The 25,811-nt window shown below is 38.9% G+C and overlaps 1 protein-coding gene across 1 annotated transcript in view; it reads right to left on the bottom strand.

Moving 5' to 3' along the window:
* Positions 1–1,399: 1,399 nt before the first annotated feature.
* The window catches only part of PDGFD (platelet derived growth factor D), a 277,802-nt gene continuing 253,390 nt past the window's right edge, over positions 1,400–25,811 (bottom strand). Inside the window, exons 7-8 of the mRNA XM_052653124.1 lie at positions 12,854–13,068; positions 1,400–1,525 (exon numbers count right to left, since the gene is read on the bottom strand). Coding sequence (XP_052509084.1) covers positions 1,400–1,525; positions 12,854–13,068 — 341 coding nt within the window. The remainder of the gene's footprint in view (positions 1,526–12,853; positions 13,069–25,811) is intronic.

Here is a 25,811-nt window from a genome sequence, read left to right as displayed (position 1 = left end):
CAAATATAAAATGCCATTTTATATATATATATATATATATATATATATATATATACACATTGTCTCATTTAATAATGACTCGTGCTGAAGACTGAAGATGTCGCTCAGTCGTGTCCGACCCTTTGCGACCCCATGGACTGTAGCCTATCAGGCTCCTCCATCCACGGGATTTTCCAGGCAAGAGTGCTGGAGTGGATTGCCATTTCCTTCTCCAGGGGATCTTCCGGACCCAGGAATTGAACCCACGTCTCCCGCATTGCAGGCAGACGCTTTACCGTCTGAGCCACCAGGAAAGCTCATAAGGACTCATAAACAGATATATATATGGAAGAGATAGGAAGAGATATGGAAGAGATAGGAACACAAAAGCAAGATACATAAAATTAATTGGCATAATCTGGAGAGTATGAATCATTATCAAATATGGATCCCAATCAAATAGTCCATCCCACTCCCAGTTATGTTAATATTTCAATGCTCACATTTTTTTACTTTCAACTTCTCAAACTTTTCAGTGAGCATTATTTTGAAAGGCTCATACAGAGTCCCCATGACATTCTCCAAAGGAGTTACTTTTGTGGAGAGGTTTTGAGAAGAAACAATTCAAAATTCTGCTTCAACTTATACATTTTCTCTCATAGAATAATAATAATAAACCTTGTGAGAATTTTTTGAAGACAGGTGTTAATGAGTTTACATGCCTCGGCAAGATACACTAAGAGAAGACTTAAGGGCTTTATTTCTAAAGCCCTATATTATGATGACATGCTTTTGGAGACAGGTAATTATTGTCTATATAGGTAAGTATGTAGTACATCTCATGAGAAAAACGGCTAGGAATGTATCTTTTCCCAGAAACCATATTTCCCTCTTTTTATAATTAAGATGTATGCACAAGAAATGCTCATTTATTGGATTTTTAATATAAAAGGTGCTTTCTTCGAAAGAGCAAGATCCAAAATTGTTTTGTGATTCAAAACTTAAAAATAAACAAATTAATCTTCCAAATCTTCTAAAGACATGTTTAATGTATTTACTATGTCCCTTATTTTGTCAGATTTTAAGAGTCTAAATAATTAAACCATATGTAAGCTCTGGTGTACCTGGTTATATATACTGAGTAAACCATTTGGTCTATTTACACAGAGACATGGAGATGACATATATCCTCAGACACTATTGTTAAATGCAATCCTATATTCTTGGATATAGAGGTTGATGATATGCCTTTCTACTTGTCATGGCACTAACAAAGCTAGATTGAAAGTCAGCAACCACTTGTATTCATTGCTTTTCAGGCTAATAGTAAGTTCGGTTGCTGGTGGGAAAGGGGTCTCTTACCACACCCTCCTTAAAATAAAGGTTCTTTCGTGTTTAATGAAAGTACATGCACAGTCTCTTATCGAGGTGGTCTTGAGCTGCAGATACAGTCGCACCGCTCATGATGATCCAACTGGATGTCAACGAGAGCCATATGCTTTGCTCTGCCCCTCCTCTTGAAATGGCCAGGTTCAAACTTTAACACCTAGGACAAGAAGCATTTCCTGTTAGAAAGTACCTGGGATTTAACTCAAATACATACCACTTATTCTCTTTATGAAAACTGGTTCTTAAGCCTTTGAGGATCCAATGAAATCTATGGGCTCACTATTAGAATGCACAAGTACAAATATTGTTATAGACAATCACCGACTCCTTAAAGTAATGGAATCCACTGATCACAGAGTAATGCATTACCTATGTGCAGGGTCATGAAGAGCGCAGGTGTCTGAGCATGTGTTTACTGATAACTTTCTAAGGGCCTGCTTTGTGCCAAGTGCTGTCCCAAATATTATTAATATCACAAAGAGTCTTCTGACTAAAGCATGTGTTATGGATAAATACAATGCTGAGACAATACTCTGCAGACAGGACAACGAATACAGTTGTGACCTAATATGCTGGTATGGGGACGTCCCTGGAGAGTGGTTAAGAATCTGCTAGCCAGTGGTCTGGGAAGATCCCACGTTCCACAGGGCAACTAAACATTGTGCCCCAACCATGGAGCCCGTGCCTGGAGCCAGAGCTCTGTAAACAAGAGGCCACCACAGTGAGAAACCCTTGCACCACTGCAGAGCAGCCCCTGCTCACAGCTGGAGAAAGCCCGTGTGCAGCAGCAAGGGCCCAGTGCGCCACCCCTGCCCCGCCCCGCAAAAATGCTGGTGTGGCTAAACATGTTGGTGAGGTAAGACATTTTGCCTCCTTAGTGGTCATAAATAACTGAAAATGTGTGTATGTTCTTACATATCTGTTAAGCTATATCAAATAATACCCTTTACAATTCAAAACAGATCATGTTCCACTAAAATGTTTGCATATTAATACCTTTAAAACAATCCAACATTTCTTGAATAAATCACATCCTTAAATGTTTACAATAATAAGTGTAAATGTGATTTTTTTAAGTTTAAATAGAAGCTAACCCTTCTTCCCTAGTGTGGCCTTCACTGAAGTCAATATTTGCTTCAAATTTTGCTTCACTTGAATTTTTTCATTTGAATATTTGCTTCAATATTTGCTTCACTTGAAGTCAATATACATAAATACTTGTTTTCCATATACAGTCAACTTAATTGCTTCTTTATTTATATTCTTAGGCTCCTGTTAGCTTTGATTTTTGATTCTGTTCTATTTTCCCTTTTCAACTTTAAACTCTGCATGATACTAGCATACAACTATGTAGCATTTTGTAGTTTTAAAAAAATTTGCACATATGCACTATTTCGTCTGTCCCAAGACAAACCTTGTCATAGAGAAGGCGTCTTTACTCACAGTGTATAGGCTGGAGAACTGAGAAGGCCAGGTGCCCAGCCTTCTGTCAGCGGGGACCTGAGAGCAGTGTGTTCTCTAGGCTTCCAGCACACTAGGACCCAAGGACCAACGCATCTCTAATGCAGCTGCAGCTTCCTTCTGTATCTCAAAGGTGTGGCAGGCACACGTGTGAACTGAAATGGGGCCCTGATGCTTGGTATACTTTGCTCCAAGATGAAGATTAGATGCGAGGAAATCTTATTTTCTAGGCTGTATAACTCTTCATGGCACGCCCCCCTGCCCAAATTTTTCTACTGGACTGTCTTCCTAGCAATGTCCTCATCCTTATGTTACCTTATGTTTCAAGTTATAAGCAAATAAAACCATCTACTAGCAAAACAGGCCTAGAGCCCTCAGTCCCCATGCATCCACTTTACTTTAGCGTTTGCCTTTTCAAAACATTGAGGGGGTGATATTTCTTTATTTGGCTGCATTGTATCTTAGTTGTGGTGCATGGGATCTTCACTGGGTCTTGCAGGAGCTTTCACTGGGGTGCACAGACGCTCTAGGTGTGGCACATGGCCTCCAGAGTGCACAGACTCACTGGTTGTGGTATGCAAGTTTAATTACTCCACAGCATGTGGGAACTTAGTTCTCTGACCAGGGACTGAACCTGTGTCCCCTGCATTGCAAGACATGTGCTTAACCACTGGACCACCAGGTAAGTCCCAACATTTAGCCTGTTTTTCTGTAAGAGTTCTGTGGAGCAGGTCATTTGTTCAATGTTCAGTAAAGTAAGGAACCTGGGCTCTGATAACACAGTGTGAAATACCTTGTCCCATTTGGAGAAGAGCTTCAAAAGGATATTTGTATTTTTGTGAGTACAAACTGGGGTTGGGGGATGGGGTGGGAAAGGATGGCCTAGAAGAGTTCATGAGGGAGGCACAAAAATACAAGATTATGGTAAAGCTAGTCCCAGTGCCAGTTCTGATAGTTTGATAGTACCAGTTTTGATAATTATATTATCCTCATTACCTAAATTCCACTGAACATACACTAGAATCACATAGTTTCATATGACATATGCTTTCTCTCTATTAACAAACACTTTGAGGGCAAGGATAGCAAAAATAATGACTAACATTTTTGAGTATTTGTTAGATGCCACACACTGTTATGACTGGAAGTATTAAACGTTTTGCATATCACTGTAACACTATGATATAGGTACTTTTCTAATACTGTTTCAGATAAGGGAAGAGAGAGACTAAGGTTGCAGAGTCAGTGACTGGTGTCACCAGTGTTTGTCTCCACGTGGCACAGCACATGCCCTTACCTGGAAGGTAGAGTTTTGTCTGTTCTCGTCAGCAGCATTGGGAACACAATAGGTTTCCAGTGGGATGCACTCCAGTGGCTATGGTGGGTAACGCTGCCACGTCACAATATGGGAACCTATATTCATGGCCTCTTTCCTGTCTCCACCCTACATCGCTTCTACCCCAACCCTCAACAAGGGGAGGGGCGCAAAACAAACCAAACCAGAGGCCAAAATGAAGTGGCCTATGCTTTGTATCACTTGCAAGTCTTTTACGATTTTGAAACAGAATTTCAAGTACTGAGAGCAGAGTGATAATGATATTTTCCTTTTGTTGCTCCCATGTTCACTCCTGCTTCACCTCTAAAGAAAATAAAAACTGTTGCTTCTCCATGAAAAACGAAGTAACCAAAGCATGGATGCAGTGTATATTGTATTTTGGGTTATTAAATACCCTGCTACAATAGATAGGAAAGCCCTCCAGTGCCACACTTGGTCAGAACACCCTGGAAGAGCTTAAAGTTTGGGTTCCTGCAACTTTGCCAAAAATTTCTCTAATATTAGTCACTATTTTCCAAACCTAATAAACCAGATCTGGAGGTTGAACTATTCAGGGGAAGAAAATGATTCCTAAGAAGCTGAGCAGATGATAAATGTTCTCTTTATTCCTATACACTAACAATGAGAAAATAGAAAAAGAAATTAAGGAAACAATTCCATTCACCATTGCAACGAAAAGAATAAAATACTTAGGAATATATCTACCTAAAGAAACTAAAGACATATATAGAAAACTATAAAGCACTGGTGAAAGAAGTCAAAGAAGACACTAATAGATGGAGAAATATACCATGTTCATGGAATGGAAGAATCAATATAGTGAAAATGAGTATATTACCCAAAGCAATTTACAGATTCAATGAAATCCCTATCAAGTTAACAATGGTATTTTTCACAGAGCTAGAACAAATAATTTCACAATTTGTATGGAAATACAAAAAACTTCGAATAGCCAAAGCAATCTTGAGAAAGAAGAATGGAACTGGAGGAATCAACCTGCCTGACTTCAGGCTCTACTACAAAGCCACAGTCATCAAGACAGTATGGTACTGGCACAAAGACAGAAGTATAGATCAATGGAACAAAATAGAAAGCCCAGAGATAAATCCATGCACTTATGGATACCTTATCTTTGACAAAGGAGGCAAAAATATGCAATGGAGAAAAGACAATCTCTTTAACAAGTGTTGCTGGGAAAACTGGTCAACCACCTGTAAAAGAATGAAACTAGAACACTTTCTAACACCACACACCAAAATAAACTCAAAAGGGATTAAAGATCTAAACGTAAGACCAGAAACTAGAAATAAGAACAAAAATAAACAAATGGGACCTAATTAAAATTAAAAGCTTCTGCACAACAAAGGAAACTATAAGCAAGGTGAAAAGACAGCCTTCAGAATGGGAGAAATTAATAGCAAATGAAGCAACTGACAAACAACTAATCTCAAAAATATACAAGCAACTCCTGCAGCTCAATTCCAGAAAAATTTAACGACCCAATCAAAAATGGGCCAAAGAAATAAATAGACATTCCTCCAAAGAAGACATACAGATGGCTAACAAACACATGAAAAGATGCTCAACATCACTCATTAGCAGAGAAATGCAAATCAAAACCACAAGGAGGTACCATTTCATGCCAGTCAGAATGGCTGCGATCCAAAAGTCTACAAGCAATAAATGCTGGAGAGGGTGTGGAGAAAAGGGAAACCTCTTACACTGTTGGTGGGAATGCAAACTAGTACAGCCACTATGGAGAACAGTGTGGAGATTCCTCAAAAAACGGAAATATAACTGTCTTATGCCCAGCAATCCCACTGCTGGGCATACACACCGAGGAAACCAGAACTGAAAGAGACACATGTACCCCAATGTTCTTCGAAGCATTGTTTCTAATAGCCAGGACATGGAAGCAACCTAGATGTCCATCAGCAGATGAATGGTTAAGAAAGCTATGGTACATATACACAATGGAGTATTACTCAGCCATGAAAAAGAATACATTTGAATCAGCTCTAATGAGGTGGATGAAACTGGAGCCGATTATACAGATTGAAGTAAGCCAGAAAGAAAAGTACCAATACAGTATACTAACACATATATATGGAATTTAGAAAGATGGCAATGATGACCCTGTATGCAAGACAGCAAAAAAGACACAGATGTATAGAACAGTCTTTTGGACTCTGTGGGAGAGGGAGAGTGTGGGATGATTTGGGAGAATGGCATTGAAACGTATAATATCATATATGAAACGAATCGCCAGTCCATGATACTGGATGCTTGGGGCTGGTGCACTGAGATGATCCAGAGGGATAGTATGGGGAGGGAGGAGGGGGGCGGTTCAGGATGGGGAACATGTGTATACCTGTGGCGGATACATGTTGATGTATGGCAAAACCAATACAATATTGTAAAGTAATTAACCTCCAATTAAAATAAATAAATTTATATTTAAAAAAATAAATAAAAAGACCATTATCAAAGCCTAATAAGTTGCCACGACTGACATCTATAAAATCAGTGCTCCGTTGATTTGCTTCCTCATTTAATGAGAAATGAAAGTGTGTGCTTTGGGGTAAAAGCCACGCCTGGCCAGTTTTCTCTAACTGGTCTCCTGATTGTTCAGGGATTTTCCCTGTGTTTTATATTAAGCCACGTTAGCCCAGTATATATGTGTTTTGCTGATAAGAGGAGAAAAATGAATTGGCAGACACTTTTCCAGACAAGACAGGAAAGCACTATTTGAACAAAGTGGAAATTGGACTGCTTTACTGGCTGATCACAGCACTGATGTTCAAAGCTTTCAGACCATGTAATAGTCTTAGGTTCAGGTACACAGCATTGAAAGGAGAAAGAAAGCAAAAGCTGATTTGAGAGAGCATAAAAAGTTAAATGGAAAATGAAAAGCCTTTATCTGAGAAAGCAAACTGTCTCTGGGTTATCGTTTCACCTTTAAAGGGAAGGAACCACTGAATTAATTACAGTCGCTGTAGGACACTCACTAATAGGTACCTTCACAAAATGCTTTCCTATTTTCTGCTATATGATTCACTGCTGCAAGCATACACACTGAAATAAAAATCCATGGAGGAGCAGCCAGTCATTTCTTATCACCTATGGTTGAAAATGGCATTCTTGACCCTTCTCCACCATCTGGAAAACCACATGAAGCCAGGGAAAGTTGATTTTTATTAAATGGTGAATGACTGAAGCTGTTGGTGGCTTTCATACCACTACACAGAATCAAAGATGTTCAGTTTGCAAATTACCATATCACAAAAGATATTTACTACAATTACTCTCTTTGTTGCCAATAAAGCACTGAATGAATCATTGCCATGAAGTTATTACAGTAATAAAACAGTACTAGACAGAAATGCTACATGCTGAGTTGGACTCTTGTTTATTGGAAATATTAAAGAAAGGTCATTAAGGCCTTGTAATAGTTTTCAAATTAATGGCTGATGTAGGATCACAAATACATATTTTAGGACATGTGCACTGTATAAACTCGAATCATTAAGGGTTTACTTAAGATTCACCCAACTTCTAAAGCAGGCAGCATTCAGTATAAACACTTTCTTAAGAAAAAAAAGCTTCATATTTTTCCTTACTTTATGATTTCTTTCATGCTTATAGACTATAAAAATGTACATACAGTTAAGATTTTTAAGGTCTTGTAGTCAACCTTTCTGAAACCTAAAGTGACTACAAGCAAAAATATTTGAGATGAGAAAACATATTATTTTCTACCTGGGTAACTGCACAACTTGAAGGTAATAGTTTCAAGGGAGATTGAGAGTTGTAAGGGAAGGAGTGATACGAAGTCCTGAGATACAGTCCTCAATAAGAAAGACACAAATAACAGAGTTCAGCAATGCTTCTCTGACAAGCTAGGTATGAAGGTGACTAAAGGCTGGGCTTATAATGTGGATCTATACAACCCTTATGAATTTTGAAAATGCAATCTTGACATCTGTGAACATTTACTTATAACCGAAATTTTCTTGTGAGCACTCTGGGGTGTATTCAGCCTCAGTTCTTCCTTTAGAGGACGTAACTAGGTAAATGATTTTGACAGCATTTTAGAGGATTAATGACTACATGTTCAGCCCAATTGCAGAAAACATGATGGAAGCCGAGCTGGGCACCAAGTTTCAGAGCACGGCATTAACACTGAGTATCATTCGTGTCACAAATGGGTCTTTGTCTAGTTGGGGAGTATCATGCCTGAAGGCAGCTTTGCTCAACTTTGGCAAGAAGGCCTAATATGAATCCAGATCTACAAGGAAAAGGATGTATACACTTTGCTGTACTTAGAGGGTCCCGGCACCAGTAAGTCATCAAGGCTCTAAGGGAATCAGAAGGGAGCAAGCCTGACCACACTCTCAGGATATTCCACCCACAACTGTCGAGTGCTTTACAGCCTTCAGAGGCTTTCATTGTCCCAAGATCCCCAAGAGATAAGCAGCACAGATGTTACTAATGATGAGTGGATAACTGTTTTATACATAGTCTATACACATTAAATGTTCCAGATCATATCTTTGTTTTTCTGTATTTGCTTAGCATTTCAACCACCAACTTGTTTATATTCCTAACACAATCTCAGCAAGATAAGATTTAGGGAGTGGTGAACAGATATCATATAATTTCAGATCTGTCTGGGAACTCAAAATTGTAGGTTATCATAGGGAGTAAAAGAGGAAACCCGAGGCCCTGGGGAGTTTTTGGTGGCTGGTCCGAGGTGGCCTTTCATGTGAATCCACATGTTCTCTCTTCAGTTGTGTGATCTGCTTTTTCTCCATTGTCTTGTCTCTTATAGGAACAGGAAAGGGCTGCAAGGGAATCTTCTCATGGTCTCACTCAAAGAGGGAGAAAGAAGTAGGGAGACTCTACATAAGCTCTAGAAATGCTGTTTCCAGAAAAAGAATAAAGATTTTTGTGACTTTTGTTATAACCCTCAGATACGTTGCCTTTGCCATAGAGTAGAAACTTTTGGAAAAATATTGTTTTCCTGTCTTCTTGGTCTCAGTTTGCGATTTTAGCTAAATTTGTTTCAATGACAGATGCTTAAAACAAGTAAAAATTAAAAGTATCATTCTTTTATCTCAAGTCTAAATCTCAATATTTTATTATCTCCAATCAATCTTTTGTTTCATATATAAATATCTGCTTATATCTTCTACCTCTTATGTTAAATGGGCAACAAATTTTTAATACAAAATTCTTACATTTAATGTAAAGTTAAAAAAGTCATTCACAGTAATTTTTTCCATTGTTCAAGTGACTGGAATGGTTAGATGCTGTAGGTGCCAGAGACAGAGTTGTGTCTCAGCTTATGCTGTTCACTATGGGAGCCCCTGACCATGTGCAGCTATTTACATTCAAATTAGTGTAAATTAAATAAAATTTAAAACTTCAGTTTCTCATTTGCATTACACACATTTCAAGTGCTCTGTAACCACATGTTGGTAGTGACTACCAGATTGGATAGTACCGATATGGAACTTTCTCATCACTGCAGAAAGTCCTAACAGATAATGCAGTTTTGCCAGCATTGGGACAAAATCATGAGAGGTAGGACAGTGAACATTAACTTGTCTTTCTCTGTTGCCTCCTAAGCTTTTGGCTGTTGACTGAATGGACATAGCCAGGAGACCAAATGCTTAAAAAAAAATACAATAGTAAGCATTAATCTAAAAGGTCAATATATTTCTAGGGAACATCCCTTCATTATACATTAACAAGCAAAGATAAGAACTAAAATAATAGCATCCTCTAACTGTCTACAGAGTATGTTTTCTGGAATTTTCTCTTTTTAAAAATCCCCACCGAAAGTATTTTTTATATTCTATATATTCCAAGAGAAGAAATGGTTGCTAGGAAAGAGGAAAAATACTTTAGCAGGATACCTACAAACTTTTCAGAAGAGGGAATTGTACAGATGGAGCATTTTATTGCACAGTGCAAAATGCTCAGATCTCTACAAGGAGAAGTCATGTGACCTGGGGAAAGAGCAGCGAAACTTCCTTTTATTTATAATTTCCAATTATTAATAATTTTATAATTATACATTTAATTTCTTGGATTTTATTCCTTAAATGTTGAGCCTTGAAATATCTGTGGAGAGTCATAGAGTCCTGCTTAGGTGGCAAGTTCTAGTCACACCCTTAAGGGTGCTCATCTCTCATAAAAACTCATTTCCCATCTCATCAGTTACAACCAGGAGGCGGGGAGACCAGTTTCTCATTTTTCTGAGTTAAGACTACAGGCACAAAACTAACAGAAGAGAGGACAAGGATTCTTCCCTCACAAGACTGTGCCCAAGCAAGCCCTATTTCTGGAACTGGAATGAGTCTCCTGCTCTTTTCCAGGGAACTGGACAGAGTGACGCCTGGGACATACTTCAGGGGTATTTTAGGAGGCTGGGGAAAATGTGCCAGCCTCCTAAACGTGTGTGTTCCAGGTGTGCAGTAACTGATGGAGTGATTGATGCTCTTTTGTCCTTTTGTCCACAACTCAGCAGAGTGATTTGGCACAGAGCTCAGCAGACTCCGAGAAGTAAAAATATCATGACACGTTTCACAGAGATGCTTTAGATAGCAGTTTCAAAAAGATTCCACATTTTAGACCTACTCATGTGACTGAACAAAGAGATCAAGGGCTTTGCCTCCTAGATATTAATTGTGAATAGAAATATATAAGTAACAGCCTCTGTGCAGAGAGACAATAGACCTAAGAAAAAGACCGTTTAGATTCTTTCAGAGTTAACTGTCTGGGAGGTGAGGGCCCTTTTGGGTGTGTGTTTAACTCTGTGTTTCCACAATTAGCAATTAAAAAAAAATCAAACTACAACTTCTCTCTGAGAGGAGAGTCAAGATGAAAATAAAGCATCAAAGACCTGAATTTACATGTTTTCCTCACAGTAAAGACTGGGTAAAGATCTTGTCACTTCTTGGCTTATTTTAACGCAAACCAAATTATTGCATTCTGCATTTGTTCTCAGTGTATGACTCAACATTACAAAATTCAGGTTCTTAGACACAAAGGACAAAGTCCAATCTAGAGTTCATCAGGTCATACAAAAATAAAACACAATGAACACGGACAACAGCATTCTCTGGATATGAGAACAGATTTTTTTTTTTTTTTCCTTTGAAAAATGTGAGGTGGAGTAAGAAATTCTTGTTACTAAGAAAACATGCTCTATGTAGGTCTCAAATCGGGTCTGCATCTATTTGAGGTAAGCAGGGTTATCGTGGCCTCCAAGCTCCTACTTTTCCCACGTTGAAAATATCACTTATGACGAATTCCTTTTCATTTAGCTCAGTAATTACCTCTCAACTGATTATTGTTTTATTGTTTTCAGGGTAACAAAGTGGTTGTGTAAAGTGGGAGATCTTACTTAGGGAGCCCCATTTATTCTTTTGTTTTGATGGATACTGATGAAAAGCAGCTCAAATAATAATTCCTAACAATAGTGTTTGGCTCATATTTTATATTTTAAACATATTGCAATATGGTATTTTACCTCTTACAAAATGCACTTCATATGCACTGGATTGATTCCCCAGAGCCACCCCGTATGGGTTATCATATAATTTCTTAAGTCCTATTTCACATACATGAAAACTGGCTCTCTAAACTTTAGTGACTTGCCCAACCAGGAAGTGATAAAGTTGCTGTCAATGTCAAGAGCAGCTCTAACTGCCCTTAAGTCCACTCTTTCTTTAATCTTCAATAATGTGCTAAATATTTAAAATGAGAGCGCTCAGTGTTACCATTGCTAAGTATATAGACTTTAGAAACAGTGGATCAGTTAAGGTCCCATCTCTCGGAGTTACTGACCAAGTCATACTGGTCAACCCACTGCTCTCTTAGGCTTCAGTTTATTCATCTATAAAAAGGGGATACAACCAGCACTCCCCTGACAACATGTGGAGAAACTGCCAAGTGAGCTAATGATTGCTTACAATAACGTCTGGTACACTGTAAAGGCTTACGTGAATTTCCTGTTATTATCATTAAAAGTTGCTGCTCTCCTTAAATTTTCATTTCTCTTACATCTCTATATTTACTTTTGTTTACTTTTGCATAATTTCAGAGCTGATTCCCCAGGGCACTCAGTTATATTTAGGAAAAATTAGTACTTCTGGAAGAATAATATTCCCATATTTAGAGACTGAAAAAGTCTCTGACAAAGTATCTTTTCTGACAATTTATACTTTGCTATTTTTACCCTGATTCATTTTTCAATGAGTTGACTGAATTGAAGATTAGCTCTTAGTATTCTCTTAAAGTAACCTAGATTTGCAGTCATATGCTGTTAATGAATCCCATTATATTTCTGTAAGTAAGCTCTCAAATTATTACATCACACATTTGATTGTGTATACTAACAAGACTGTTGTCAACCCGCATATATATTATGAATAAGGGTTAGAAAAAGGAATCCCTACTTCAGGATGGACCTACACCCTCCCCAGGGACCTGCCTTTGCAAGTTAAGCTTAAGTACAGTTTTGCAGTCATCTCCCTGGGAGGTGGCCCTGTGCAGTGAAAAACCTGAACAAACAGTGCAGTGGCCCAGTTTCCCAGCACCCTAGAAATTACAGGACTTTTGTAGCTGCTAAAGGACCAAGTGCAGCACTGCAACAAAAAAATTCTGAAAATGGCATACCTCGTGATACTTTTTCACAGTTTTCCCTGAATTGCACGCACATGACTTCCAGTTGACAGTTCCACAGCCACAGTTTCCTCCGCAGCGCTGCACAAGGAGGCAGCGTGGAAAGAAGACCACATTGGTAAGCTTCAGCTCTTCTCTCAAGTTGACGGAGTAATTCCTGGGAGTGCAACTGTAACGCTTGACATCATCATTGAGCCTGTCCAGGTCAACTGTAAGAAACACATGCATGGGGTAACCAAGTGCACGACTGTGGCATAAACACTCAGCATGCATTTTGGGAGCAGGGTGGGGAGATTCTGTGAGGACAGCCTTAACCCAGGGATTGACCCTATTCATGGGACCTCAACTATTACCCCAAATACCAAAGGTGAGTGTGAGTGTCACATGCTCAGTCATGTCCAACTCTTTGCTACCCTGTTGACTGTAACCCACCAGGCTCCTCTGTCCATGGGATTTTCCAGGCAAGAATACTGGAGTGGGTTGCCATTTCCTTTTCTAGTACCAAAGGTGGAAAATCTAATTTCTCTTTTGATCCTATCTTCCCCTTCAAAAAAGAAAGAAATCAACAACAGCAAAGAGAAAACAAAAAGACCTTCAAAAACTTAGCTAAATCTTGGTTCAATTTTTCTTGCACCTTTCTAATGCAAAAAAATAAGTTCCAATGAAAGAAAATGAAACATTCAGCAATTTAAAATAATTGTCTTTACCTTAAAAAAACATATGTGTGTGTCTGTGCACGCACATGCAAATGTATATATATATCTTCTTGACTTTAAACAACTCCTGACTCTAAGCCATTACTTAATATAATTTGAATTATATCAGGGATACGTTAGGGAGAATTATTCTGATTTATTGATCTGACAGTGAAATTCTACAAGTAAATGTGATGAATAAAAAGTTTTCGCTTCATTGTAACTCCAAGGTTAAGCAAAATGTCAAAGGACAAGGCATTTGGAGGTTGTGAATATGATGCACATTTGTGCATTGCATCCTAGATGGCAGTATAGCATAGTGGTCATTGCTTGGGCTCTGCAGTTAATCTACAACAGCATTTAAATCATAGCTATGTCTCCTTTTAGTTGGTAAGTTACTTGACTCCTCTATATTCTGTTTCTTCATCTATAAAATGTAAGTAGTGTAACTTTACTATTTCAGCAATATTTGAAGTATTGAATGCAGTGTGCCTGGTATTCAGTCTGGTTATTATCATTTATCTTGATTGAGTTTCTCCAGTTTTCCCCTCTAAAGTCAAATGGTCAATAATTAAAAAAGAATTTTTTTTTCAGATCTGTCTCTTCTATTTCTCTTTTGGCCATTATTCTATATAAATAATTATCTGGGGGATTGTCTATCAGGACTTCTTTGAATTAAGAGCATTACACTAAATTTTCAGAATTTAGTTACTAATATTTTACTTGAGTTAAATTTGTATCATTGTACTATATAAATTGTATTTTAACTTGTGGTCTCGAAATCCATCTAATCATCCATCTATTTGGCATTCAAATCCTCTGGCAGGTGAGCACGTACATGACTATCTTCTCACAAGAATGCAGTTAGAGGAAAGTCCTCTGTCCTTTCCTGGGTTCCATCCCATTTCTGAATGCACTTCCCTTGTCACCAGTCAGGCGACTGCAGGAGGAATCCCACAGATGCCAGGCAATCGTCATCAGATTTACTCTGATTTTAGCCCCATTAAATGTCTTAGTCCTAAACCAAAACTGCTTGAGGAGTAGTAAGGAGTACTCTTTTGGGATAGAGGTCAAAGGCTAAGGATGCTGTCAGTAGAATGCATCTGAATGAGACAGAAATGAAAGAAGGCACAAATGGATGAAGATTCCACTTAACCCCATGAAGTCAGCTAAAATGCTGGCCATATGGTCAATGACCCCCTTGAATAAAGAATTAAATGGCAAGTGGACTCATGCTCTGCCCTGCGTGCCTTTGATTCTCAAGGGCATGGGTTTTACCCCAACTCTTAGATGCTGAGCCCAGGACACTGTGGGAGCTGCATACATGCTAAATAATTATTGTGCATAACTGATGGCTGTTTTTTTCTTCCTTTGCAAAGACATATCATAAGTTTAGCTATAATCAATCCAGTTTTAAATTAAATGAACTCTGTCTTGGGAAAGGAACCATTTCATTGCTGCTAAAACCCTGAAAAATAACTGCAAGCAAAGCAGAGAGGATTACATAACTGGATTTAGAAGTGCTGCAATCATCCATTACAAGTGTCACCTTGAGATAAATACTGATGCTGGCTGTGCATTACTGGGCTACAGACAGGGCTAATGCAGAGGACCAAAGCTGCTGATTGTGATGCTGGGAATATATTTTGTCCACCATCTAGGAGCAAGAGGCTCTATTTGCAGGAAGGGATTGTGATGTGTGAGGTTTCCCAGGTAGCTCAGTGGTAAAGAATCTGCCTGTCAATGCAAGAAGACATTGAGGGACTCAGGTTTAACTCCTGGGTTGGGAAGGTAACCTGGAGGAGGACCTGGAAACCCACTCTAGTATTCTTGCCTGGAGAATCCCACGGATAGAGGAGCCTGGCGGGCTACAGTCCAGAGGGTTGCAAAGAGTTGGATATGACTGAGCCACTGAACACAGTGTGTTCAGTAAAGTGTGGTAGGCCAAGAGGGATGGGAAGGAAGTGACAGACTGAGCCTAGGTGGGTTCAGCCAGTCCTCTGCCAGGCATGTGACACACAGGGCTACTTATTGCTGCTCCCTAACCTTTTGAGATGTGTGTTACTTACTCAAAGTGAATACGAAGTAGGAAAACTGGGCTTGAAGTCATTCTCCCTCTTGCTGCCCAGTCTCTGCCACATCAGGCAGAATGGGGGGCTGGCAGGCAACCTGGGGTTGAAGGGATAAGACTGATCTCCCTGGCATGATATTAAGCTGTCCTGTATGGCACTGTACTACAACTGGGGTGGTGAATGGCTCCTCCTTTATGTCCAGAGTATGTCCAAGCCAAACCATAGCGTGCTTTCCAGTGGGAACTCAGCTGATTGCCTAGAGGGCCCTCCACAAATCAGGACAGGCATGCATGCCTTACTTGTCTTGGAACAAAACTCTTCACGTTGTATGACTGTTTTACTGACTCACACTGGTTACTTCCGTTTCCTACTGGCCATGAAGAGATTTATGATGCTGTCAGTTATTTATGTGGCCCTGTGTGACTGCTGTAGAATCCAGCTGCCCTGCTTATCGGGGGGTATTGAAACCACGAAGGCACTCAATTTAGAACTTGAACTAAAAACATTCCTCAGAGTGGATGCAAATAACTTTAAAGCTCCATTGCAGACTTTCTGCAGGGGATATTGAATTTTAAGTCAAAGAAGACTGATTAGGCAGTGCAGCAGAGCGGGGAGCCAGACAGGGGACTGAGTGGCAATTAAGGCTTCTGGAGCCCTGGTCTGAGGGGGGCTCTGGTGTAAGCTCCTGTGGGGGGCGGGGTGCAGGCCACGTGGTACAAACCCGGGGAGAAGAGCAACCCTTCCCATTCCCGATTCAGCCTCCACAGTGGAATCTTACTGAGAGCGAGGATGTACCAAATTTAATTCAAAGGCCCATTAATTTCATCTAATTGCCCTTATTTCACTCAGCTGTACATAATGTCATCATCCCTCTTTCGCTGTCCTTTTGAATTTGAGTCCTGCTTTCTCATGGAAATTTGACGTCATTTCCATTTTTGTGTTCTGCACCGACAATCTGCTGCAAAGGCTGACAGGGCTGCGGTGTTGTCAAAGCCTTCCTCTGGACTCAAGAATCCAGTGTGGGCCATTGCACCCAGTCACGGGAAGCACCATTTTTCCTCAGTGCTGGCCTCAGAGTCAGCCTAGTCACAGAGGCTCCTGGGCTGTGGGATGAGCTCTGCGATCTGAGCCCTGGGGCGGGGATGTGTAAAGCAATGGGATGTTGTTGAATGCACACCCTCATCAGTTTCTAGTCTACGAAGGCTCAGATTTGGGAGGAAGGAGAGTCAGCCTAGTCTTTTTGATACTGGCCATCCCAAGTATCAGGTAATATAGAAGTTCTTCATGAATACGATTGCATGAAATCCCCATCAATGCTATGAATCACATACTATTGTTACCCTTACATTTACACTTGAGACAATAGAGCCTCTGAGAGGAAAGGGAAGAAACTTGTCTACAACCACACACCCAGTCAGTAGAAGAGCCAGAGTCTGAATCTAACCTTTTCATCACTCTTGCACTTTGAAGCTCCAGTCTGAAGATTTGAAGAAGGGTACAGCGAGCAGATGCTATGAACCCTGCTGGAGCTTTCCTACTAGAGGTCTACTTCCTGTCAATGACCTGGCTTCCTAGGTGCGTTGCCAGGCACTGACCTGTCACTTATAAGATGTTGTCAATTATGCATGTATCCAAGCATGTACACCTGTGCACAAACATTCATCTATCAGATTCTACCAAAAGAGTACGCACTGATCATAGTCTTGCTAATAAAGCAGGCAACTGCACAGAACCTAGTGTTTTCCTTTGGTATTGAAAAATACCACCTGATGAGACCAGGTGACTCACTGGAAAAGACCCTGATGGTGGGAAGATTGAAGCCAGAAGGAGAAGAGGGAGATTGAGGATGAGATGGTTAGATGGCATCACTGACTCGATGGACATGAGTTTGAGCAAGCTCAGGGAGTTGGTGATGGACAGGGAAGCCTGGCATGCTGCAGTCCATGGGGTCACAAAGAGTCGGGCACAACTGGAGTGATTGAACTTCCTTGAGTCAGTCTCTTCTGGATTCCAAGTTCATTATGCTATTTCCTCATCAATCCATCAGTCTTTATCCTGTCATGTGTGTCACCAGTCTTGAATATTCTTGCTATTCTCCAGTTAAACTTCTACATATTCTTGGAGTTAGCCAGTAATCATTTTGTATGCATGCATGCTAAGTCAGTTCAGTTGTGACCAACTCTTTGCAACCCTATGGACTGTAGCCCACCAGGCTCCTCTGTCCATGGGATTCTCCAGGCAAGAATATTGGAGGGGGTTGTCATGCTCTTCTGCAAGTAATCACTTTAGTATAATCCAGTTAAGGGCGTTGCAGTGCTGAAATCTTTTAAGGATTCTCCTAGCAGGCAGCCTCCGTTCATGCAGATTCAGCACATGGCACTGGTGCTCAAAGAGCAAGTGCCTGAAGGAGGGCCATGCTTTTTTAACTTCAAGCTTTTGTCAATCTAATTTACCTTCTCGGGCATCTCAGGCCACTGTGTCATTTTAATCTTCTAAGTCAAGAGGCACATTCACCCTACATCTTCTCTAACCCCTTCACTAAATACTCACCTCACATTCTCTGCCTTCTATTGTAGCACTTACTTTGTAGAACTTGCTTTATCCTTTTCTTTTTTATTTTTTTTTATTTTATTTATTTTATTTTATTTTATTTTTTTTAATTTTAAAATCTTTAATTCTTACATGTGTTCCCAAACATGAACCTCCTCCCACCTCCCTCCCCATAACATCTCTGTGGGTCATCCAAATTAATGCATTTTAATTGGAGACTAATTACTTTACAATATTGTGATGGGTTTTGTCACACATGGACATGAATCAGCCACAGGTGCACATGTTTCCCCCATCCTGAACCCCCTTCCACCTCCCTCCCCAGCCCATCCCTCTGGGTTGTCCCAGAAGACTGCTTTGAGTGCCCTTCCTCATGCATCAAACTTGCACTGGTCATCTATTTTACATATAGTAATACACGTTTCGGTGTTATTCTTTCAAATCATCCCACCCTCGCCTTCACCCACATAGTCCAAAAGTCTGTTCTTTACATTTGTGTCTCTTTTGCTCCCTTGCATAGAGGATCATTTTTACTGTCTTTCTAAATTTCATATATATGTGTTAACATACAGTATTTGTGTTTTTCTTTTTGACTTACTTCACTCTGTATAATAGGCTCCAATTTCATCTGCCTCATTAGAACTGACTCAAATGTGTTCATTTTTATAGCTGAGTAATATTGTATTGTGTATATGTACCACAACTTCCTTGTATGTTCACTGCAGCACTGTTTACAATAGCTAGGACATGGAAGCAATCTAGATGTCCAGTGTCAGATGAATGGATATCCTTTTCTTTATTTAGGTGTTTCTCATCCACTAAACCATAAGGTTCTTGGAATCTGAGTTAATCATCTTTTAATCTTCCCTCTCACAGTGCTTTACCACTAGTGGAAGAAGTATATGTAGGTCAATCAAGTGTATCACTCCTAAAACCATTTAATTTCAACAATTAGAAGCTGCATAGTGCTGAGAAAAATACATTTTTTGGTAGTCTCAGAATATATGCCATTTCAGGATATTTGAAATAATTAATTAAATCCAATAAAAAACAACAGGAATCACCATGGCTTACCTAGGCAAACATTTCTGATTTTTTTTTTTAAACATCTATCTTTTGTGGGATACCAAGCAACTTAAAACCAAAATTAGAAAATGTTTAGGCCATTTATAGGCCTACTAATCAATCCGTTTTCTTTATAAGGCATAGGTACTCTGTAATGACTAAATGAATCAAATTACTGATTGTTGTTGGGTTAGAATTGAAAAGCTAGGATTCTAGAACCAGCTCGATGGCAGATGAACTGTGATGCATGAAGATTGGCACCAAGACAGATGGGCTCTAGAAGCTTTTCCACATCTTTTACATGGGGTGAAGGATGGCATCCAGGAGGCTGGCTCTCTGATATACATCTCAAGGTGCTCAGGAATATGTCTTTTGCCAAATGGGTGATAGTCCCACAGCCTGCTACACAAAGTGCTATAAACTTGACTTTTATATTACAAGACAAGATTTATAGTGCTTTAGGTAGGGGTGGGAGGTAAGGGGAGTGTATGAATAATTGTAGTATTTTTATGCCAAGAAACTAGGGGCTCTCAGCCTTCTTTAAGGTTCATAAATTTCCCAGGAGGCATCTATTCATCTTTATGAGCATTACAATCTCACTGTGATTTTCAGATTCCCACTTCTATAAATTAGCACTTAATTGTGAAGACTGTTTCCACATTTCAACCCAGTTTTCAAGTGCAAATGAGTCTGGAAAGAACAATTATTTTATAACTTTTAATGAGGGAATATCAGGGAATTTTAAACTTAAAATCATGAATCTCATGACTCCATTTCCTGGTTTAACTTCTCAAGAATGGAAACATTCACCACTTGCATTTATAGAAATTAACCTAAATCATAGTAAAATATTCCCAGTCAGACAATTCCTAATTGTCAGGGTTTAAAAACATTGTTAAGCAGTGAGTGAATGGAAATTTACTGAGCAGCTACTATGTGCCAGGTACTATGTGAGATGCTTTTACAAAGTTAAGTCTTATGGAATTTTCATAACAAACCTTCATCTTAGAGACTACTTTTCCCATCTGATGGACATGGAAACTGAGATGCAGAGGAGTTGAGTGACTTGCCTACAGCCACTGGGTATAGTAGACATTTGACAAATATAGGCTAGAAAATGAATGGGTGAATCATGGATATCTACAAGGTATTGGATTAGAAATGAAAGTAACTGACACTGTCATAATGCAATTCTCTGAACTCTAGAGGGGGTGTAAAAATATATCTATAAAATGGGAAAGAAGAACAAGGTTAGGAGATGAATAAGAATCAAGGAGTCCTTTAATTGTTTGTCTTTCTCTCATTTACTAGACTATGAGTCTCTGAGTTTTAAGCACCACTGGGTCCCTCTCAGCATTGACCTCACAGTCAACACACCCAGGTTCATGTCATGGCTCTCTATTTTATAACTGTCAGTAAACCTTTCTGCATTTCTTTCTTTTATTAGATAAAATGGGAATAACAGCACTCTCCTGCCAAGAAACTCATTAAGCTTGAACAAGTTAAAAGTGTCTGAAGTGTGGTCCAAACCCTCAGCTCCCAGTAGGTATGCTTCACATTAATGTCGAAATGAGTAAAACAGATCAATGAAATAAAGTTAAGAACAGAATCACCTAAAACCAGAAGTAGTCAAGATTGTGCAATTGGTAATAGCTAAGGAAAGGAAGATCATGTTCACTTTGATCACAATGTCAGAAAGCAATGATGATGTGTGTTTAGTTTAATTCAATGAGACATAGCACCAAAGCTCAGTCCCTTGCAAGTAAAGACACTTAGCAAGCCAGATCTCCCAGCACCAGCAGTTTCTGCATGAGCATGAGTTCTAGGAAGGGTGTGCTGTCTCCTTAAGTCCATCAGTGCACTGAGCACAGGATGCTGCTGGGTTTCTCAATGCCACACAGGTAAAAACTGGTATAGGAACCACAAGGCAAACCCACTCAGAGTAACAAGAGTGACCGTTGTGGAAAAGGCACATTTGTCCACCAAGACGTTAAAAGTTACTTATGGTTTTCTACTGTGAAATGGATTTTCCAATCAATTTGCACTTAAGTCATATGCCTAGACCTGAGGAATGTTTGATAATGAAAGTGGGCTTAGGATATTCACAAAGATAGACAACCATTATCGGAAAAAAGCAGAGGCTGTGCTGGCACTAAGAGAATAAACGAGCAAAAAAAAATCCTTGATCCTGTGCTGAGATTTTCTTCAAACTTTTATGTGTGTGCCCTCGTAGATGCATGCAGCACTATATATGACAATATGGTTTTTATTAATGGTTGCAGGCAAACCGAGTGAGTGGGGCATCTAGATACTTTCAAATCATATGGGTTATAAACAGTGGCTAAAGCCTAAAAACTAAGCTTTAAAGAGAAAATGTCTAAAAAGCAAAATGGGGCCAGAAATTTCTTAATAAATAGTATATTGGAAAAGTTGAGTAGTTGGAATTTATTTTGTAAAATTTTAATGAGTGTACTGATTATACAGATACTTAAATATGACAATATTTGGATAGTCCATAGGAGGCTCTCCAGACTTTTAAAACCATACAGGGAAGAGAACAGGGTCCACAGAAATGTCTGGGCTCTATGCAAAGTTTTGTATTCAAATAATAATAGTAGCCATCATTTATTGAGCTACTAGGAGTTGGATACGCTGCTTTTACTAAGCCTAATACAACTTTGCAAAGGGGTTGTAATTAGCTATTTTACTAAATGCCGAGGTCTGCATATAACTTCTCCAAGGCTACTATCAGGAACTGATTTAGAATTTTATTATAAGTTTACTTGACCCCAAAGAGTTTTGTATTCAGATAATAATAGTAGCCATCATTTATTGAGCTACTAGGAGTTGGATACGCTGCTATTACTAACCCTAATACAACTTTGCGAAAGGGTTGTAATTAGCTATTTTACTAAATGCTGAGGTCTGCATATAACTTCTCCAAGGCTACTATCAGGAACTGATTTAGAATCTTATTGTAAGTTCACTTGACTCCAAAGTCTGTCCTCTTCCCACTATCACATTCTTTCTTTTTGCTTTATTTCTATCAAATTTATGGTAAGCAATTTTAATATTGATAAAAAGAAGCTTTTACTTGGTACATACCACATTGTTCAGGAAAATCAAAGAAGTTAGCCCTTACTGAACATAAGAAATTAGAAAAATCCATTTGATTTAATGTCTCTTGTACCCCTGTTTAATTTACCTATAGATAGTTGCAAGCAGATGACATCTCAAGACTGCCATACCCAATTCATCCGTAGAGTCAAGGACTTTTCTGCAAATTCTTACTCAGATATCAAACAGGCAAGAGAAAGTTGTAAGCATTTGATTTACATTGACTAGCTCATTTAAAAAACATATTCATATCTTAATACACTGAAATTATTTCCTACATTCTAAATCATTTTTGGAAGAGCAAGTTACCTCTTTCCAGTTAGTATGCAAGGGCATGACAAAAAACACCACCAAGAGACTAATTTAAAAATAAAAGATATTTGCATCTAAAAGAATTCAGAGCCAGTTCTAACATTTTATATGAGACGTATCTATTTAATTTAATCCTCAGCTTCTTATGCCAGTTATTTACCAATAAACTGTTTTAATATTAAAGAGTGTTTTAGATCTTACAGAAAAATAACATCATGTAAGAAATCACAGAATTGATATAAGATCCTGCAGAATGGGTTGGTAACTATCCCAGAGTTACAACATCTAACCATTTAGAGTCTGTGAAAATCATACACTTCAAACTCTGTCATCTGGAATCAATTTAATATTAGTATGCTTGATTCACTCAATATTAACTTACTGATTTTTAAAGAGGAGTGCAGGTCAAATTCAGCTCATGTATCAATAAATGGCAAATCTTTGGGGAAAATGTATTTTTGTCAAGCATTATTGTTGTTCAGAACTACTAAGTTGGAATGCCTCAACAATTATATCCATATTTTAATCACAACACAAGCTATGAAAACAGGTTTCCCTCTTATTATTGGGTTTTCTATAGCAAAAGTGAAAGAGAAATTTGCTCAGTCGTATCCGACTCTTTGCGACCTCATGGACTACACAGTCCATGGAATTCTCCAGGCCAAAATACTGGAGTGGGTAGCCTTTCCCTTCTCCAGGGGATCTTCCCAACATAGGGATTGAACCCAGGTCTCCCACACTGCAGGCGGATTCTTTACCAGCTCAGCCACACAAACACACCATCATTCAGGAAAGTTGTGCTCTCCCGGAGTAAGTAAGAAAAAAAAAAAAAAAAAGGATGTCACATTGTTAATTCCCATAAGTCACTTCTCAATGCCCAGTCTAGAAGAGTTTAAGACCAACAGCTTTTCCATGTTGAGATGTCAGATTTTGTGCTATATACTAGACTAAATACACACTGCCCATAAATTCAAAGGACTTTTTTTTTTTTTTTTTCAAGGAATCATAGTATAATTTCTGTTAACTTCAGTGGTCATGCTTCCTTGACTTCCCTGGTGGCTCAGTGGTAAAGAATCCACTTGTCAATGTAGGAGATATGGGTTGATCCCTGGATTGGGAAGGTCTCCTGGAGAAGAAAATGGCAGCTCACTCCAGTATTCTTGACTGGGAAATCCCATGGACAAAGAAACCTGGCTGGCTCTAGTCCATGGGGTCAAAAGGACTTGAACATGACTTCATAACCGAACACAGGTATAGCGGCCATGCAAGGATTCAGAGAGTAATTGCATGGTTTGTAGAACATCCATATAATTTTTTACCTAATTATGTGCAAATTTGCTATGTTATTTGCTATGTTCATCAGAAGAAATAAATGCAACTTGAATTTCAAATGACTTATTTTAAAACTTTGAGCAGCTTTAAGGTTGAAATTATTGGCAAAATTGGGTTTTAGAACTGCAGTTATTTACAGATTTCAATTATCCACGCTACCCTTTTCTCCATTGCCCTCTAGGAAACTGAAAGTTGGATATATTAACTTGTCCTAATATCATCAGTCCAGAAGCTTTTACAGACAAGTTTTTTCTTATCTATTACTTGCGAATTTGAAAAAAAGTGGACCTTATGCACTGAAATTCTGGCTTCAGTACTTGGCAGTGTTATGTCTCCTTTCCCTCCCTCTTCTCTCTAAACTTTTAATATCCTCATACTTCCCATTTTCAAGTCTCTTCTTAAGGAGAGGTAAAACATCACTGTCACCTATTCTCCCTTCAAATAACAGGAGAAGCAAAGCATAAATTTTAATTTTAATATATTAACTCTTTCCTAGTTTACAAGTTCTTCACCTAGTGTATTTGTATTTTATTTTAGTGTTTATAAAATTTTGTGATCTATATATTCACATTAAATTTTAGAATCTTGTTCTTTGATATCATGAAAAATTTAGATTTGATATCATGAAAAATTCCACTTTTGATCAGTCTGGGGAAATCAGAAAAAAGGATGTTCAATAGATATTCACAAATGACAAGTTTGTTTCTATATAGCATCATTAAAAGATTATTATAGGGGCTTCCCAGGTGGCTCAGTGGTAAAGAATCAGCCTGCCAATACAGCAGATGCAGGTTCAATCCCTGGGTCAGGAAGAGCCCGTGGAGAAAGGAATGGCAACCCACTCCAGCATGCTTGCCTGGGAAATCCCATGGACAGAGGAGCCAGGCAGGCTAAAAGGCTAAAGTTCAGGGGGTTCACAAAGAGTCAGACATGACTCAGGGATTAAACAACAGCAACAAATACTGGTAGTAGAAAACGTTTTAGAAATCCTATGGAGTTCATATTTTATTTGACATCCAATGGACCTCCATCATCTATAACTATTTTTTGGTTTTCACTCTTTTATTCACTATCCCATTTCTTATACATCAGGATAAAAACCATGGATTTATATTTTTAAGTTGCAAAAGCTGACAATGACAGCTGAAATATTAAATGCGACTTCCTTTGCTTCTGTGATACACGCAGGTGGTTCAGCATCAGGGAATGATAATTAAATCAGCACAGTTACACAAGTGTAGACAACGGTGACTTGCCAGTCTTCAATGAAAGGGTACAGATCTGCCTTAGAGCCATTTTAAATAAGAGATTGAGAAATGGAATCTAAGCCAATAGGGGAGATAAATGTTTACTCTATCAGAAATCAGCAGAATGTTCCCTTGAATACTCTAGCAAGGTTATTTCAGTAACCAAAGGCATTATTAATAAAGGCACAAACCTAACTCTATGGAGTGGGTTTCTATAAACTTTAGAAATATACTAAATTATTAATATCTCCAATTTCACAGACACCAATTGAGCAGCTAAAATGTGTCAGTTGTTACAGCTGTTCAGTCATTAAGTCATGTCTGACTCTTTGCAAGTCCATGGACTGTAGCACATCAGCTTCCCTGTCCTTCACAACTATCTCCCAGAGCTTGCTCAAACTCATGTCCATTGATCAGTGATGCCATCCAACCATCTTGTCCTCTGTCACCCCCTTCTTCTCCTGATCTCAGTCTTTCCCAGCATCAGGGTCTTTTCCAATGTGTCAGAGATTATATCAATTTACTGAAGATAGAGGATGAACAATCTTTCAACACTGAGTGC

This window comes from Budorcas taxicolor, chromosome 15 (genome assembly GCF_023091745.1).
Source record: "Budorcas taxicolor isolate Tak-1 chromosome 15, Takin1.1, whole genome shotgun sequence".
NCBI lineage: Eukaryota > Metazoa > Chordata > Mammalia > Artiodactyla > Bovidae > Budorcas > Budorcas taxicolor.
The sequence above is the reverse complement of the archived record's forward strand: the minus strand, read 5'-3'. Positions and strand labels throughout refer to the sequence as shown.